Source organism: Doryrhamphus excisus, linkage group LG8 (assembly GCF_037039965.1).
Source record: "Doryrhamphus excisus strain RoL-2023G ecotype Guam linkage group LG8, RoL_Dexc_Guam_v1.1, whole genome shotgun sequence".
NCBI classification, from domain to species: Eukaryota; Metazoa; Chordata; class Actinopteri; order Syngnathiformes; family Syngnathidae; genus Doryrhamphus; species Doryrhamphus excisus.
The window spans coordinates 7,702,046-7,719,288 of NC_136364.1; the positions used below are offsets into that span (position 1 = coordinate 7,702,046).

A 17,243-nucleotide genomic window follows, 5' to 3' on the forward strand; every position below is an offset into this window, starting at 1 on the left:
ATGTGGGAGGAAACCGGAGTACCCGGAGAAAACCCACGCATGCACGGGGAGAACATGCAAACTCCACACAGAGATGTCCGAGGGTGGAATAGAACCCTGGTCTTCTAGCTGTGAGGTATGCGCGCTAACCACTCGACCGCCGTGCATTTGAAATGGAATCATCCACTACGATCAGGAAGAAAAGAAATAGCTTTGGCTTACCTTTGGACAGTTAGCCAACAAGCTAATTTCTCTCCCACCTTGACGTCTGTAAACATAACGCAGTGAAGACTGTATTAAGAGGTCTGAAAGCTCTGCGTTCACATCAGATGTGAGTAAATATTGATCTTACCAAGGATGCTGTGTTGTTTGTGTATTTTGGTCCAACTCTCGAGCTTTTGTTTTTATGCCAGCAGACATTATCGTGCATCCAAAAAAGAGTTTTTCAGCACTCGGCATCACAAGTTGGCACGTGCACACAGCTTCAAAAGGATGTTTTGTGAAAACTCCAGCTGTGAATTTTGTTTCTAAACCAGACTAAGATGGCAATGGGAAGGTTTTTAGTTTTATTGGGAGCTAAAGACCTACCTCACGGTCACTGACTTCAGGGAAAGCTGTTGTCAAAGCATGTTTTTTTGGCAATTCCCAATTGTCTTTGCCACAGTGCGCTTCAAATTGGCGCTGTTTTGTGTTTGAATCCGGTCTTTCAGGGAAATACTGTATTTTCCGGACTATAAGTCGCACTTTTTTCATAGGTTGGCTGTGCCTGTGACTTATACTCCAGAGCGACTTGTAAATGAAAAACTGTTGATGTTACATAAACACTGGACACCTTTTCTGTTCATGTTTATTTTTTGTGTAGCTAATAACCATTGTGTTAGCATATCTTACACCTATTCAGCCTGTTCTGTATTCTTTTATTGTTAGATCTTGCCTTCCAAGAGGATGTAATGTCTGTTTTGGTCAAGTAGTTTGGAAAATAAATTACCTGACAAAAATGCGACTTATACTCCAATGTGACATATGTATGTTTTTTTCCACGTAATAATGCATTTTTGGCCTTGTGTGACTTATACTCCGGAGCTACCAGAAAATACGGTAATAGAATTTAAACCAAATTTTGTGGTTTTTTTTGCCTGAGTAAAACATCTTCAAGTTTAAATAAGGCTAAATGAAGTACCATATCCTAGTGGTTAGCGCGCAGACCTCACAGCTAGGAGACCCGAGTTCAATCACACCCTCGGCCATCTCTGTGTGGAGTTTGCATGTTCTCCCCGTGCATGCGTGGGTTTTCTCCGGGTACTCCGGTTTCCTCCCACATTCCAAAAACATGCTAGGTTAATCGGCGACTCCAAATTGTCCATAGGTATGAATGTGAGTGTGAATGCTTGTTTGTCTATATGTCCCCTGTGATTGGCTGGCGGCCAGTCCAGGGTGTACCCCGCCTCTGGCCCCAAGACAGCTGGGATAGGCTCCAGCACCCCCCCACAACCCTTGTGAGGATAAGCGGTAGAAAATGAATGAATAAATGAAGTACCATATCCAAATATGAGACATTCATAGCATTGTGATATGTGTTGTACGATACTGGTTACTAGAATTCAACAATGTTACTTTAATGTTGCATGAGATACACAAGCACCAGACTTGATCACCAGACAACAGGCTTTCCTTGCAGGTTTGAATGATCTCACAAGAGGCCCAATAATCTAATAATCTAACACGGGCTACTCTTACGGCAGAAAAACTCAACTCTTAACCTCTGACATCACTTCCTGTCTTCCACCCAATGCTATAGAATGTATAGCAATTGTTCCCTGACTAAACACACTGTCACACAATTTGCTGTGCGGCCCAATTTGTGCTTCACAATGTCACAGTATATTTGTTTGAATTTTTTTTCCATCATTGAACCTGTGTCTCCAGCACTCGTGCAGCCCCAGATTGTGAGGTCACGGCAGCACTCGTGTACGCTACCAGCAGAGTGCTTGATTGTAGGCGAGACACAAAGGTCTTGCTACTCACTTTTGTTGCCAGATATTTAGGTAATGATGGATGTGTGTTAAAAGTGACTGTACGGCCATGCAAGCTGTGCACTGACTACTCTAAAGTATATATAACGTGGCTTTCCATAGTATTGTCCAATGTTTATATAAAATAAAATGCTTGCTGAAACGTGAGACTTGCGCTTTTGCATCAGCGCGTTGCCGACCGTGCCTCGTTCTTGTCAGAGCCCACGCTGCTATTTGCAGAATGTGCCGCCCCACCACAGTTTGCTCTGACAGAACAAATAAAAGGCTTGGCTCGCTAACTTTTTGTTAGCAGTTCAACCTTGGCGGAGGTCTACCCAAGGATAACTTTCACGCCCACGCGGCCCATTTTTCATTTGGAGCGTATAGCGCAGGTTGGCAGTTGGAACGCCGCTTGATAGCTGTGAAAATTCACTTCTAGTTCAGCTCGGCTGCAAGTCTGTGTGTGTGTGTGTGTGTGCTCGGAAGAGATCTCCAAATGAATTCATATGGATGGCGAGGGGGAAAGTGAAGCTCAGAGCTGTCACATATGGCGCTTTGCAGCCAGCTAGTGTGTGACACATGCAGCCTACACACACACACACACACACACACACAGATGCAAAAAAGCCCAAATTGTTACTGAGATAGACAGTCATTAGCTTCCAAGTTAGCAGCTTTGCTCTATCCACGGTTTATCAAACATGTATTAATAAATAATGCAGTTTTGTCCTATTATTTGTCCTATATTATTTGTCCTATTCATAAAAACACGTTACAAATGTTTCATTGGTTTGCCTCGTGGAAATATTTACATGAAAATGGTCAAATGAAGTAAAATAGAAACATGAGGCATTGAGAAGATACTGTATGTAGTACTGTCCACTGGTCACTAGCTGTCAGTCATGTTACTGTAATGTTGGCTGAGACACACAAGCACCAGACACCTTCTAATGCATGCACAATAACCCCCAACATGAGCTGCGATTGTGGCTGGAACCCACACCAAGCTGAAACTCTGAACCACCTGAACTCTCTTCCTGTACGCCCCCCCCATCTCCCCTAGCGGCAGAAGACATTTACAGCAAGGACCACAAGTCTTATTTATGTCTTATTGTCTCTTCTTATGTCCACTATTGTGGGTAATGGGAGAGTCAAGGTGAACATAGGGGTGTTATTGCAAGTCTAGAGAGCTCTAATTAAGTCAAAAACCTTAGTTAGACTGTTGCAAACACAGTTTCTTTGTCGTAGATTTCTTATTTTCTCTTATGTCTATTATGTTGGGTCATAGGAGTGTAAAGGTGACTATAGGGGTGTTATTTCATGTCTGGAGAGCTCTAATGATATAAACCTAATTTTGAAGGTTGTAAACAGGTTTTCTATGTCTTAGTTGTATTTTATCTTGTCATGTTGGGTAATAGGATTGTAAAGGTGGCTCTAGGGGTGTTATTTCATTTTCTAGAGTGCTCTAATGATGTTAGAAACCTCATTTAGAAGGTTGTAAGGTTTTGTATGTCTTAGATGTATTTGATCTTATCATGTTGGGTAATAGGAGTGTAAAGTGACTATAGGGGTGTTATTTCTATTTCTAGAGGCTTGGTGGGAAAAGAAGTGTCGCACCTTCCTTCCAGGTGTGTTCACTGAATGAGATTCTGAAGGCTGGAGACGGCTAGATGATAAGCTTCTCAGCCCGTCTTTGTCAACAAATGAGTTCAGAACAAATGCATGGCTGTGCTAACGCTCGTCCATCAGGGCGCTCCATTATATTGGCCAGATCAATCCAAGCGTTATTATTGTGTATATGACACCAGGCCATAATACTGTACTTTGTTGGCTTGCATACGTTTGAGAGCATTAAGACAAACGTCATGCCCACAGAAGGAGAGCATGTTAAAACGCGCTCATGAAGGCTCCCACAGATAAAAGTAAAGATGCCGAATCCAAGGTGGGAGATAAAAGCCCACAATCTCATGTCCTCATAAAGAGGGATTAGCAGCCTGGACGCCGGCTGCATACCGATGCCTGCTCGCGGCAGGCAGGCAGGGAGACGCTCGCTTGCTTTGCTCCCAGGGATGGAGGGAAAGGAAAAAAACACAACAAAAAATACCCTAAGATGAATGTTACAGAAGATGTGAGGCAGGAAGTAAAAATGATCTTTTTCTACTTCTTCTATTTCTACTTTATTAACATCAATATGGATAAACAACATTTTTATACCCCATAATTCCGCCTAATATGTAATAGTATTAGTCTAAAAGCAATCAACAAGTTTAACCTGTAATAATACCATTCATTTAATAATATATGCTATATTTTATTGGTACGTTAGTTCGACCATTTTGAAAAGTACTTTTTTCATACAGTGTCATAAAATTATTAATATATACAATTGTAATAAATGTAATTCTGTCATACCAAAATAGAATCCTTGGAAACATAGGGTTTTAATATATGTATAATATATATCTGTAGTATATCATCTAATATCTAGTATCTCATATATATATATAATTATTTATATATACACACACACACACACACATATATATATATATATATATATATACACACTCATAAATGTAGTCCAAAATATCTGACTATAACATATTACAGCTGTAATATATCATTTCAATGTATTACTGTATACTATAGTACATATTAGTATCTATATTATTTTATTATTGTAATGTTATAATTTTTTGAAAAATAACAAAAATACAAACTATTATAATACAGTATGTATAATATAATACTGATGAATACTAATAATGTGATATCGAGTCAAGTGTAAATATTGCTATGAGGGTAGAGTCATTGTAGTACATGTTTTATAATTGTAGTGTAAAAAGTGTAAAGGTAGTACTTGTACTAGTACTATTTTATATAGAAATCACTTTTTTCCCCCCCACATGGTTGAGCACAGACAAAAAGTGTCACGTTTGAGAAGAAACGAAAGTGACGGCAACATGGAGGAAGTGTCCCACCCCCTGTTGGCAGCTCCTGGGCGTTCTTGCAGAAGGTCTGCTGTTCCCATCCTCCACTGCAACCATATCGCTCATTAACGGCGTCTGGAAGAGGAGCCCATCGTTCCAGAGAGCCGTGAAAAACACTTCCCGTTTATGCTTGTTGCCGCCTAGCCCTCATTTCCTGCAAAGCAGTGCCACCGCCCCCCTGACGAGGGACGCCGGTCCATTTGCTGAAGCGCCGATGCGGAACTGGGATTTACAGGACTGAACCTCAGCCTCGCTCCGTGTCTGCAGCCTTGTGAACGCGGAATTTCACACCAAACGCAACAAAAATAAAGACACGTGCTAACGTTAGCGTAGCCTGTTTTCTTGCTGCCCTCAATGTCCTGTTGGATAAAACTTGTCTCCTTGCCGCCTCCTTGTGCCTGATCCAAATACCAGAGCGAGGGTCAACATCGTGAATGATGAAATGAAAATAAGCCGTTATAGATACACCGTATATCTCATCTCACTTTGGTCTCATCTCACTAATGGTGAAAACGTGAATATTAGAATCAACTTTTCTCTTTTTTTCCACCCATTTTTACTGTTAAATTTTCCAAATATTTCAACTTTTTTCTTCAATAATCTGCAAATGTTTTCGATGTAATATTAGGACTTTACTCCCATAATATTATAATCTTGTTTTAGTTTGCTTCTCGTACTAGAACTTTAAAAAAGGACCAGATTTTTCCTCAAAACATCACGATGGATGTTATTCTCATAGAATGTGGAATTCTTGTCAAATTGTAACTTTATTGCCAACTAACTTTACGGCACTCGTGTTTTAATGCGTACCTTTTTGGAGTGGAAAAAGGAGGCAAGTAGAGTTGGGAAAAGTGCTTTTGCCCTGCAGGGTCGCCAAAGGAGAGCTCCGACAAGCATGGAGGCCTAATAGCGTCCACTTTGGACCTCTTTTGTGGGCTCACACATGATGAGGCATTTAGCGGAAAGGACATTTGTTGTTTGCTAGGTGACCTTAACCGCCAGAGCTGCTGCAAGCGCCCCACATAATGAGCACGCCGCACCCCAGCAGCCGCCATCACGGCCCCATAAATGCGGCGCACGCGGCAGGCAGGCTTTCTAAATGGACACACCGCACTTGGCGGAGGCTGGATGGAGGAGATCGCTTCCTGCAGACAAATGGCCCACGTGCTCGTCCGAGCCATTCTCCCAAAGTCCTAACCTGAAGGGAAGCTTTGGTGACGCGATAATGCAAAGAACATTCTAATGTCATGTTTGAGTCTTCTTAAAAAATGGATGTCAACTTCCCCGTACGAGATTATAGTAATCCTACACACCAATAGTTTTCCTATTTCATATCATTCAGTTTTCTTTTGTACATTTTGCCTTGGTTTTCATACACTGTCTTGGTTACAGTTCCCACCCTCACCTGTTCTCATGAGCTTTGGCTCGTGACTGGAGTATGTTACTTATCCTCACAAGGTGCCGCGGGTATGCTGGAGCCTATCCCAGCTGTCATCAGGCGAGAGGCAGGGTACACCCTGGACTGGTCGCCAGCCAATCACAGGGCACATATAGACAAACAACCATTCACACTCACATTCATACCTATGGACAATTTGGAGTCGCCAATTAACCTAGCATGTTTTTGGAATGTGGGAGGAAACCAGAGGAAACAGAAGGTGCTTCGCTGTTTTACATGCCATCATAATGCATGACGCTCCCTGGGTGATTGGTCGTGCAGAGTGCCAACAGTGTGTGTTGCGGATGCAGGCGTCCTCTGGAGGATAAATAGCAGTAGGAAATTGGTTTGGTGGGATTGGCTCCGCTTGGCTGTTGGTTCCACCCAGGCAGGGGCTGCCTCCGTACTGGGCTGGATGTCATTTATAACATTCCAAAATACACTCCTCATCCACATGGTAAGGCCAGTGGAAAGACGGCAAGGATCTACAGTACACCATTTAAGGGCCTTAAGGGGGTTTGAAGTAGAACTTCAAAATGCAAACACAACAAATGGGAGTGAGACAAAAAGAGTTCAGAGTAAGAAATGTACATTAAGCCAACATTAAAGTGAAACATATGCAAGACTCCTTCCACCACATCGACATAAATACTCTGTATACAACTGATAAGTCATAATTATCACATACAAGGTCATAATTGTGATAAAAAGTCTAAATTATTAGTTACAAGTCAGAATTATCACATAAAGAGTCATGATTATGAGAAAGTTGAAATCATGACAAGTCAATTATGAGATAAAAAGGAGAAATCACAAGTTATAAAGTCCAAATTATGGGATAAAAAGGTGATCTTAGGAGATAAAAAGTGTAAATTATGAGAATTATTATGAGAGAACATTATGAGAGAAAAAGTCAAAATTGTGACATTTCAAAGTCATAATTCTGAGATAAAAAGTCATAATTATGAGATAAAGAGTAGAGCTTATGAGATAAAGTCATAACTTTGAGAAAAAAAGCCAAATTATTAGATAAAAAGTAAAATATTTGAGATAACACGGAGATATTACAAGTTAAGTGTCATGATGACCCAAATTATGAGAAAATTTAAATCATGAGACGTCAATTATGACATTAAAAAGGAGAGATTATGAGATTAAAAGTCAATTACAGGATTAAAATCATAATTATGAGATAAACCATCATAATTATGGAATTATGAGAAGTCAGTTATGAGATGCAAAGTCCAAATTATGAGATTAAGTGTACATTATGAGACAAAGTCTTAATTGTGGGATCCACGATGCCATATAACATCATGACATTCCAACTAACGTTGCCAATGATATCGTTCATCATTTGTGGGACACTCATCGTCCAGCCAAAGTCGTTAAGGTGACAGGCTGGTCTGTCTTTCATCGGCATTCCGTGTTCTACTTTTCCGTGTGTCTAAACATAAGCGGGATATTTGAAGTCTGCCGGTGAGCGCCTTTTGCCAGTAGCAAGATGGAATAAGTTTTTTTTGTCAGATATTCTTAGCTCCTGCAAGTCTTTGTTATGCCACATCTACATGCTCCGGAGGGAGGGGGGCTGGGATGTGTCACACCGCATCCGTAATCCGCTGTCATTTGCTCATGAGACAATAGTTGAGTCGAGGAAAAAGTTCATGTTGGGGTTCGAGTGAGATCCCAGCGTGGTGGATTACGTCACGTCTGCAGCTCTCAGCACTGGAGGAATGGAGTTTTTCCCACGGTTCAGCTCTTAATTCACACTTTTTACACCAACACAAATAATGTGCTGACATCATAGAGCATTGTGATTGTGAATGCAGGCTTCCACATGGGCCACTAGGTGGCACTGTTGGCTGATACAAGCACCATAAAAAGCTTTTATTGCAGCTCGGAATGATGTCACAAGAAGCACAATCATAATAACGTAATCATCCCAATAATGGGGGCCATGACCCACTTCCTGTCATCTCTCCACCCGCCACTAAGGTCCCCCAGGGAACACATTTACTGTGACACACAGGAACAGGTGATTTACTTAATCTTAAATGGCTTATTTACTCTTATTATGTTTACTATATTGGGTAATAGGAGTGTAAAGCTGCCATTACAATACTTCAATGAGACAATAACCACCACATGTGAGTCTGTTATGTTATTTCTGTCTAATATGTCTTATTGTCCTAGATTCTATCTCCAATATTGGGTAATAGGAGTGTAAAGGTGACTATAGGGGTGTTAATTCATATCTGCAGGGCTCTAATAATGTTAAAAACTGTATCTTTTTTTGAAACTTGAATGTAAATGTTGTGCGTGTTACCTCTATTATCATATATTTGTAAATGACTACCAATAGTGAAGGATTTCCCCCCCACACACACACAGAAAAGCAGCCAATTTCTAAAGAACAAGAAGAATTCAATCGCGCAAATTTAGCGAATGCCATGAAAGCTGAAGGGTGTCGGTGCGAGGCTCCAGGGTGCTTGGACAAGATGATCAGTATATTTTCCTACGCCACGGCCGTGATGGAAAGAGATGATGTATCTCCACCGTGAGATGATCTCTTCATCTTCTTCACGTTACATCATCATCACATCAAGCAAAGCCCGTCCTTCCTTCAAGACGGCGAGGATTTGTTTTGCTAATCTGCTGGCAGGTGATCACATTTCCCTTCCCCTCGCATCCGTCCTCAATCAGCACTTGAAAGCTGACGTACGCTCGCGTTTATAGCGTGACTGTCGCTCTGGATGTTTGTCACTTGAGGACTGAGTGGAAGTGATTGGCCAATTAGAGCGCAGACGCTGACAGACGCCGACTTACCTTTGAGTCGTAAACGTGTTTGACTGCGTAAAACCTTGACAAGGTGCGAAACTCTGCCAGAATCTTCCCCCTTGTAGACTTTTCACTTGCAAATTGGTGGGTTTGACTGAAAGTGAAGTTCATGAAAATAGTCCCCCAGAGCTCAGTTCAGCAAGGATTCTAAGGATTAACAGTACTTTTTCCTAGCCTGTTGTTAAGAAAACGACAAATACTGAGTCTGATATCAGATGATGAAGTATGATACCAAGAAGTAGGATGTCTTATTCATCAATTGGACATTTGCGTAGTTAAAGCGTACAAACCTATTTATGACCTTTAGAAATGCAATTTTAACATTAGAGCCCTCTAGACATGAGATAACATCCCTATAGTCACTTTTACACTCATATTACCCAATGTAGTAAACATAATGAGTGAAAATAATGGCATAGAAAACGTTTTTGAACATTATTAGAGCACTCTACACAATAAATAACACCCCTATAGTCCAACTTACACACCTCTCGTCACGTTTACACTCATATTACCCAAAATATTACACATAATAAGAAGAAATGAGACATTACACATGTTTAGGACCTTCTAAATACATTTTTAACATTATTAGAACCCTACATACATGAAATAACACCCCTATAGTAACCTTTACGTTCATATTAGCCAAAATAGTAGACATAATAAGAGAAATTAAGGCATATTAGACATAGAAAACATGTTTACAACCTACAACATAGATTTTTGCACAATCTTACAGCCTTCTAGACGTGAAATAACTCAACGAGAGTCACATTTACACTGCTATTATGCAATATAGTAGACATAATAATGAAACAATTATGCATATTAGACATAGAAAGCCTCTTTAGGACCTTCCTAGTTAGTTTATTTTTAACATTAGAGCCCTCTCGACATGAAATAACACCCCTATAGTCACCTTTACCCTGCTATTATGCAATATAGTAGACATAATAAGTAAAAATAAGACATTTTAGACATAGAAAACCTTTTTAGGATTTTCTAAGTTGTTTTTTTAACATTAGAGCCATCCAGACATGAAATAGTACCCCTATAGTCACCTTTACCCTGCTATTACTCAATATAGTAGACATACATAATAAGTAAAAATGTCTTAAAGACATTTGAGACATAAAAATCCTTTTTTGGACCTTCTAAGTTATTTTTTTACATTAGACTCTGGAACTGGATAAAAATGTTTATATTTGGAACTTTTGACCTTTGAATGTAAGTGTTTATTTTTTGATTTTGGGTCTTATGTTGTGCTTTTTGGTGCACACGGCCATCAAAAACCCGCCAACCTCAAACGACCTGATAAAAGATAGGACTGGTGCATCAAATTGGTCCTGAAGGCTCGCGTGCATGCCGGCTCGTGTATCTTTGCCTGCATTGATCAAACGTGAAACAGAGCTCTTTAGGCGCGGCTCACGTTAGCAAAGCACTCTCATGGTCCAACGCTCGTGACCCGTGGACTGAACGCCGCCATCAAATTACAATAATGCGTTTGCACATTCAGCCGGCATTGGTGCTGAGAATGAATGTGAAGGTCATGGACCATAAACTTGGTAATGATACTTCAGCCTCAAATAGTTTGACTCGCATCCGGCGCTAACAACTTCACGTACGCAGACGCCCTCGTTGTCTCCTTACATTACATCTGTACCTAATCAAGTGGCCCGTGAGCGTCCTGGCCTTACGAAATAGTCGATCAGACCTCAAAGCAATCCTTCATTGCTCTTCCCTGTCGAACAGCACACCCACGCTGATGACACAAATTGCCAAGCACCCCCCAGCTCCCTTTTTTTGTTTTATTTTTATGAAACGGTGCAGTCAATAGCGAGCTTGCAAAACGGCCTAAAGCGGCTTTTCCTGCTGTGGTGTTTATCAAAGTGCACATTATGTGGCGGGACGTAAACAGGCGTAATTACACCATCAATCACCTCAATTAGTTATGGATTATCTTTGGGTAATTGACCCTTTTGTAGCTCAAAGTTAAACTCTAGTGGATCTCCAAGAGACGGGGAGTCAGATTTCGGCTGTATGAATTGAATACGCTGTAAATATCAAAGGCATTTTTGGAAATAAACAACTCCACGGCTTGAAATAATCATGCTGGAAATGCTCTGTGTTGCTAAATATGATTACAAGCTGTTGTATTTAAGACTCCAAAGGAATCCCTCGCTGTATCACGCTTTTTCATCACAGTTGAATGCAGCCAGTTGAAGATATATGCACATTTAGGCAAATTCTACTTATAATTGGAGTTAAATGAAGTAAAATACAAATACAAGGCAGAAGAAGCATGGTTGGCCACTAGGTGTCGCTGTTTGGTGAGACAGGCGCAAGAGCAGGGGTCTCAAACTCAATTTACCTGGGGGCCACTGGAGCTAGGATCTGGGCAAGGCTGGGCCACATCAGGTTTTTTTTAAAAAAAAAAAACGCATTTATTAAAAACAGAAAAATATACACTTTTTCAGTGCTTCGGTTCTGATTTTCTACAATAAAAGCTCTGATAAAACATTCCACTGTTCTCAAATATCTTAATTTTTATTTTTCTGCACAAAATAAGATGAAAAATAAATAAACAAATCAAGAATAAAGAAAATCAATCAATCAGTAATAAATAAATATAATAATAATAATAAAACAGCAAATAATAAAAACTTAAGAAACCACATATAGTTGGTGGGTAGACAAATTATTTTTTTCAGATTAAAATGAACAAAGCATTATTAGAGCCCTGTAGACATGACAAAACACAACTATAGTTACAGTTGTACTTTTTTTATTTATAACATATTGCGCAACTGCAGGGTCTTGAGACGCATGCTAACTCGCAAACTAGAGAGCTAGCGACCTAACGGTAGCCTTCAAGTTATTTCGTTAAACTTAAATAGCCAAAAACTTACCACTTCCACACGGATAGGGAGGATGACTATTAACAGTTATTTAACCTTTAACATGAACATTAATCAAACGTAATAATTTTTTCTGGGTACATGATACCATACAGCATCCATATCAAACCTGCGCGGGCCGCACAAACATTAAACTTTCATATCAAGGCGGGGGCCTCAAACTAGTGTCCTGCGGGCCACATTTGGCCTGTGGGCCGTGTCTTTGAGACCCCTGCACTAGAGTCTTAACTCTGGTTCCCCTGGGCACACATTTACTGTGACACTGCTCCAGCACAAGTTTCATTTATGTCTTGCACTTGGGCTGTTTACGATTGTAAAACCATTTAAAGGTGCAAGGAAGTACGCTGCAAGTATGCTTTTCAGGAAAACACAAGGAACCGCTAACCTGTGTGTCTCTACATAATCGTATTTATTTCTAATGTCTTACTTTCTCTAATTATGTCTACTCTATAGGGTAATGCACATGTCAAGGTGACTATAGGGGTGTTATTTTATGTCTGGAGGGCTCTAATATTGTTAAAATGTGCATTTCATTTATTACAATTGAGTGCTACTTCAAAGCAATTCACTTGCTCAGCAAGGGATTACTGTCTTGAAAAGAATTATCTTACATGTACTTCCGATGTCGTACTTGTGGTTTTCCAATAATATTGTGACGAACAATTTATTTAGGTTTCTTTGTCATATTTGTCATAATAATACTATTTTGAAAACATTCTTATATAATGTTTCGTCTGGGTGATTAACGGTGGCGCAGTGCAGGTGTGTAATGGGAGGCTCACTTGCCTGTTTTGAGTTTTCATTGGTTCACACACCGGAGTGGAAAAGTTGGCAGGTCGACTTGTCGGGAGGAGACGCCAAAGGTAGACTAAAGTCTATATCTATATCCATTTGTGGTGCCGCTGTGCCGCTCCTGCGTATGTGCGCCGTTGTGTGCAGACTTGTGAGTTTATGTTGGGTTAATGGAATCCACGTAGAGTTGAATTGTAGCGCTTTCGCTGAGACAAGAATACTTCCTGTTTTAGCGGGTAGTGCTGCTTGTAGCTTCTGATTGGTTGCTTCCCTGTTCGCAAGGCATGCTGGGTAATGCAGTCGTTTAGTTGTGATGGATTGTGGGTGGATTTCAATGTGCGGTGTTACTATAAAACTACGGTACACAACAATACTTCCTGCTAATATTTGATGAGCTTATCTTGAAAACTTAGATTAACTCTTAATTATCTTACACATAACTACCTATAAAAATTTATAATAAAGACTGGGTTATTGATGTATATTTATACAAATGCATACAGTATATCTACATGTTAGTATGTTAGTATATATGTGTATATATATATATATATATATGTGTATATATATATATATATTTGTGTGCTATGTACAGTGATCATTTGTCATTTGTCATCATCCATCATTTGTGGACAAGTCTGTCGAAAAAAAAACAAACAAAAAAACAAACAAAAAATATATATATATGTATAAATAATTAAATCAATAAAACCTTTTAATATTTCTCCTTTACTATTTAATATAATATTTACTATTTAATATTACTACTAGTTTTTTCTTCATAACATTCATAACATACAAGATTTTATTCTTGTAAAATGACAATGTTTTTCTCTTAATATTTAGATTTTTCTATTGCAGATGTTTTCATTTTTCTGTTCGTTTTCAAATATAGTTTTAGAAAGTGCTGCAGGCCGATAATAAACATCTGTGAGCCGCAAACAGCCCCCAGGCGGCACTTTGGATAGCCCTGATTTAAAGGCTGGTGTGCAGTTTGAAGTGTTGACTGGGGTTGAGAGGGTGCACTCGTGTGCCAGCGTGGACCGGGGCAGGCAAACTTGGTGTTTAGTATAATATAAGTTTAGTTTAATAGTTTAATGTAGGAGGCAGCTTCACTGGTGCTGCACAGGGTGGACACCTTTTGTAAAGAACAACGTGGAGTTCTGTTTGTTCCTTGAAATAGTCTCGGCCAGAATGGAGATGATTTTTACTCTGTACCCTGTGCCAAAGAGTCTGTGGAGAATATTTCAGTGCAACAAGAGCAGAAGAAAGCACACGTCTGCTCTCAAACGACCCGTCTCCCTGCCGTCCTGGTTGCAAAATGTCAGCTTCTCAATTAGTTTCATTTATTTCGCTGCTTGTTTTGGAACACTGACAGAGTTTTCTTTTTTCTTTTTGCATAATCTGTGACATTCAAAAAGTAAAATGGCAAGAAGATAAAAGCACAGATTGCATAGATAATCATTTGTGATTTAACTGCTTTTTGTAAACACATCGACTGCTATCATCGATGAAATTCAGCACCGTCGTCTGACTCACTCGCCTAAATGGATAAAGGACGACAAGGATTCTTCCTTTTTGGGGGATTTACTTCTCAAAATGTCTTTGATAGGAAACATCGACTATTATTCTTGGATGTTTTATTTAATGTATATATATAATTACAATAATGATTATTATTAATAGTATGACCAGTCATGGGGTGTACCCCGCCCCTGCTTGAAGTCAGCTGGGATAGGCTCCAGCATCCCCGCGACCCAAGTGGCATAGAATTGTGTTTAAATATAATATATGTGTATGTATGTATGTATGTATATATATATATATAATTTTTATATTCATTTTAGATTGCCAAAATTACAAGGATAAGATATTGTCTCTATCTTTTTAACCAAATAAACAACAAAAAATAAACATGACATAATATGTTTTTAATGTGAATATCATACTACAACAAATTATGGAATCCAAAATATATGTTTTTCATTAAATCAATACTTGTGACATTTTTGGTTGTTTTTTTATTAATAAATCATATTTATAATAATATAATATAATATAATATAACAATAATTTTGAGATAAATGTAAAATAAAATGTGTAATAAACAAAATTAATGACCAAATTTTTGGTCATTGCATAAAAATCATTTTAAAACTTGCGGAGATACAAGTTGGTTTTCCCAAGATGAAACTGAATCAACAGCGCCCCTGCTGGTGGCAGCCAAGGAGTGCAGTCTGTTTTTTCCTCTCATGTACACGGGCAGAATTCTCAGCAATCATTTAATGGATCATGATTGCATTTTTGTGGAGCGTTATGACGGAGGAAGGCTTGCGATTTTTGAACTATTGTTTTGGGTTTGAGCGCTAGCAGAGCTAGCAAGTATCATGAACGACCATCCATCTATTTTTTAGGCTGCTTATCCTCAGTAGAGTGGTGGAGGGTGCTGGAGCCTATCCCAGCTGTCTTGGGGCGAGAGGCAGGGTACACCCTGGACTGGTGGCCAGCTAATCACAGGGCACATATAGACAAACAACCATTCACACTCACATTCATACCTATGGACAATTTGGAGTCGATAATTAAGCTAGCATGTTTTTGGAAGGTAGGTTAGAACCCACGCACACACAGGGAGAACATGTAAAATTCACGCAGAGATGCCCGAGCATGAAGGTTTCGTGCAGAAATTGTCCTCAAAATGTGTAAAGACGTGATAGCGATAGTGAATATGTAGTGGAAAGTTCTTGTCTACTTTTGGTGACCTATTTTTTACTAAGCGCTCACCTGGCATCCGCTCCCGATGGTGTCGTCACGATTGGATAACTGCCGCCTTGTGTTCAACGTGTCAGCGCCTTGATGGAGTGTGCGCGTGCACGAGTGTCTTAGACGGCGCCTGCGGGGGAAGGCCCATGCATGCCGCCCCGATATCTTGTCACCGCGCTCTTCCAAAGAGCTTATCACACGGGGAACATTTTCTGCTCCGCCGCATGTTTGAAGTGAGGTTGTGTTTGTGGAGACGATGTAACACACTTTCTCACTGGAGGAAATTGGCGCCGGGCAACTTTGTTGTGCTGCTGAAGACCAAATGTGTGATCATTTACCGCGGAAATACCGCAATTATCTCACATCGACCCAAAGACTCCCATTGACATGGATGCTAATTGGAATTAGCCACTTCTCAAAGGTTATTTTTCATTGATTTGATGACTTTTTTTTCTCCCCATTCAGTAAAAGTTCACTCTACCCACCAAGGGTGTCAGGAAGCGTCGGTGCAGATGTCTCGCAGTCGGCATGAATGTCAAAGCCGTAAGAGCAGATGGCAGGCGCCCAGAGTAAACGTCGCCTAAAGGCGTGCGGGAATGCTTTCTGAAAGCTGGCGTTTGCATCATCTATTTCTCGCTCTTGCATCTTCACTTCCACCAGGTCCGGAATCAAATTTGATGGAAGAAAAGTTTTTTTTTCTCAACTTAGTTGGGGGAGCAACATGCTGACTGCAGTTTACTACTGTTTGCCCTATGGTGGGGGGGAGGGGGGTTCAAACTTTATAGGATATTTACGCTGGGCTGCACAGTAGTCGAGTGGTTAGTGCGCAGACCTCGCAGCTAGGAGACCCGAGTTCAATGCCATCTCGGCCATCTCTGTGTAGAGTTTGCATGGTCTCCCCGTGCATGCTAGGTTGTCTATATGTGCCCTGTGATTGGCTGGCCACCAGTCCAGGATGTACCCCACCTCTCTCCCGAAGACAGCTGGGATAGGCTCCAGCATCCCCCGCAACCCTTGTGAGGATAAGCGGTAGAAAATGAATGCCCTATGGAGGGGGGGTGCAAAATCGGGCGTTGTTTACAATAGGATATTTACGCTGAGCTGCACGGTGGTCGAGTGGTTAGTGCGCAGACCTCACAGCTAGGAGACCCGAGTTCAATCCCATTTCGGCCATCTCTGTGTGGAGTTTGCATGTTCTCCCCGTGCATGCGTGGGTTTTCTCCGGGTACACCGGTTTCCTCCCACATTCCAAAAACATGCTAGGTTAATTGGCGACTCCAAATTGTTCATAGGTATGAATGTGAGTGTGAATGGTTGTTTGTCTATATGTGCCCTGTGATTGGCTGGCCACCAGTCCAGGGTGTACCCCGCCTCTCGCCTGAAGACAGCTGGGATAGGCTCCAGCATGTGAGGTAGAAAATGAATGAATGAATGCGTCCAAACTCGGCCGTTATTTATGATAGGATGTTTACGCTGAGCTGCATGGTGGACTAGTGGTTAGTGCGCAGAT

General features: G+C 40.5%; 1 protein-coding gene across 3 annotated transcripts in view; it reads left to right on the top strand.

Annotated features, from left to right (window-relative positions):
* LOC131134296 (cell adhesion molecule 2) overlaps positions 1–17,243 on the top strand; it is a 114,133-nt gene that overhangs the window by 1,985 nt on the left and 94,905 nt on the right. Inside the window, exon 1 of one of the 3 annotated variants that reach the window (XM_058079415.2) lies at positions 12,801–13,041. The exons of the other annotated variants lie outside the window; for them this stretch is intronic. Within the exon in view, the coding sequence (XP_057935398.2) occupies positions 12,948–13,041 (94 nt within the window). The 5' untranslated portion in view covers positions 12,801–12,947. Of the gene's footprint in view, positions 1–12,800; positions 13,042–17,243 lie in introns of those variants that run through there. 3 annotated transcript variants of the gene reach the window in all.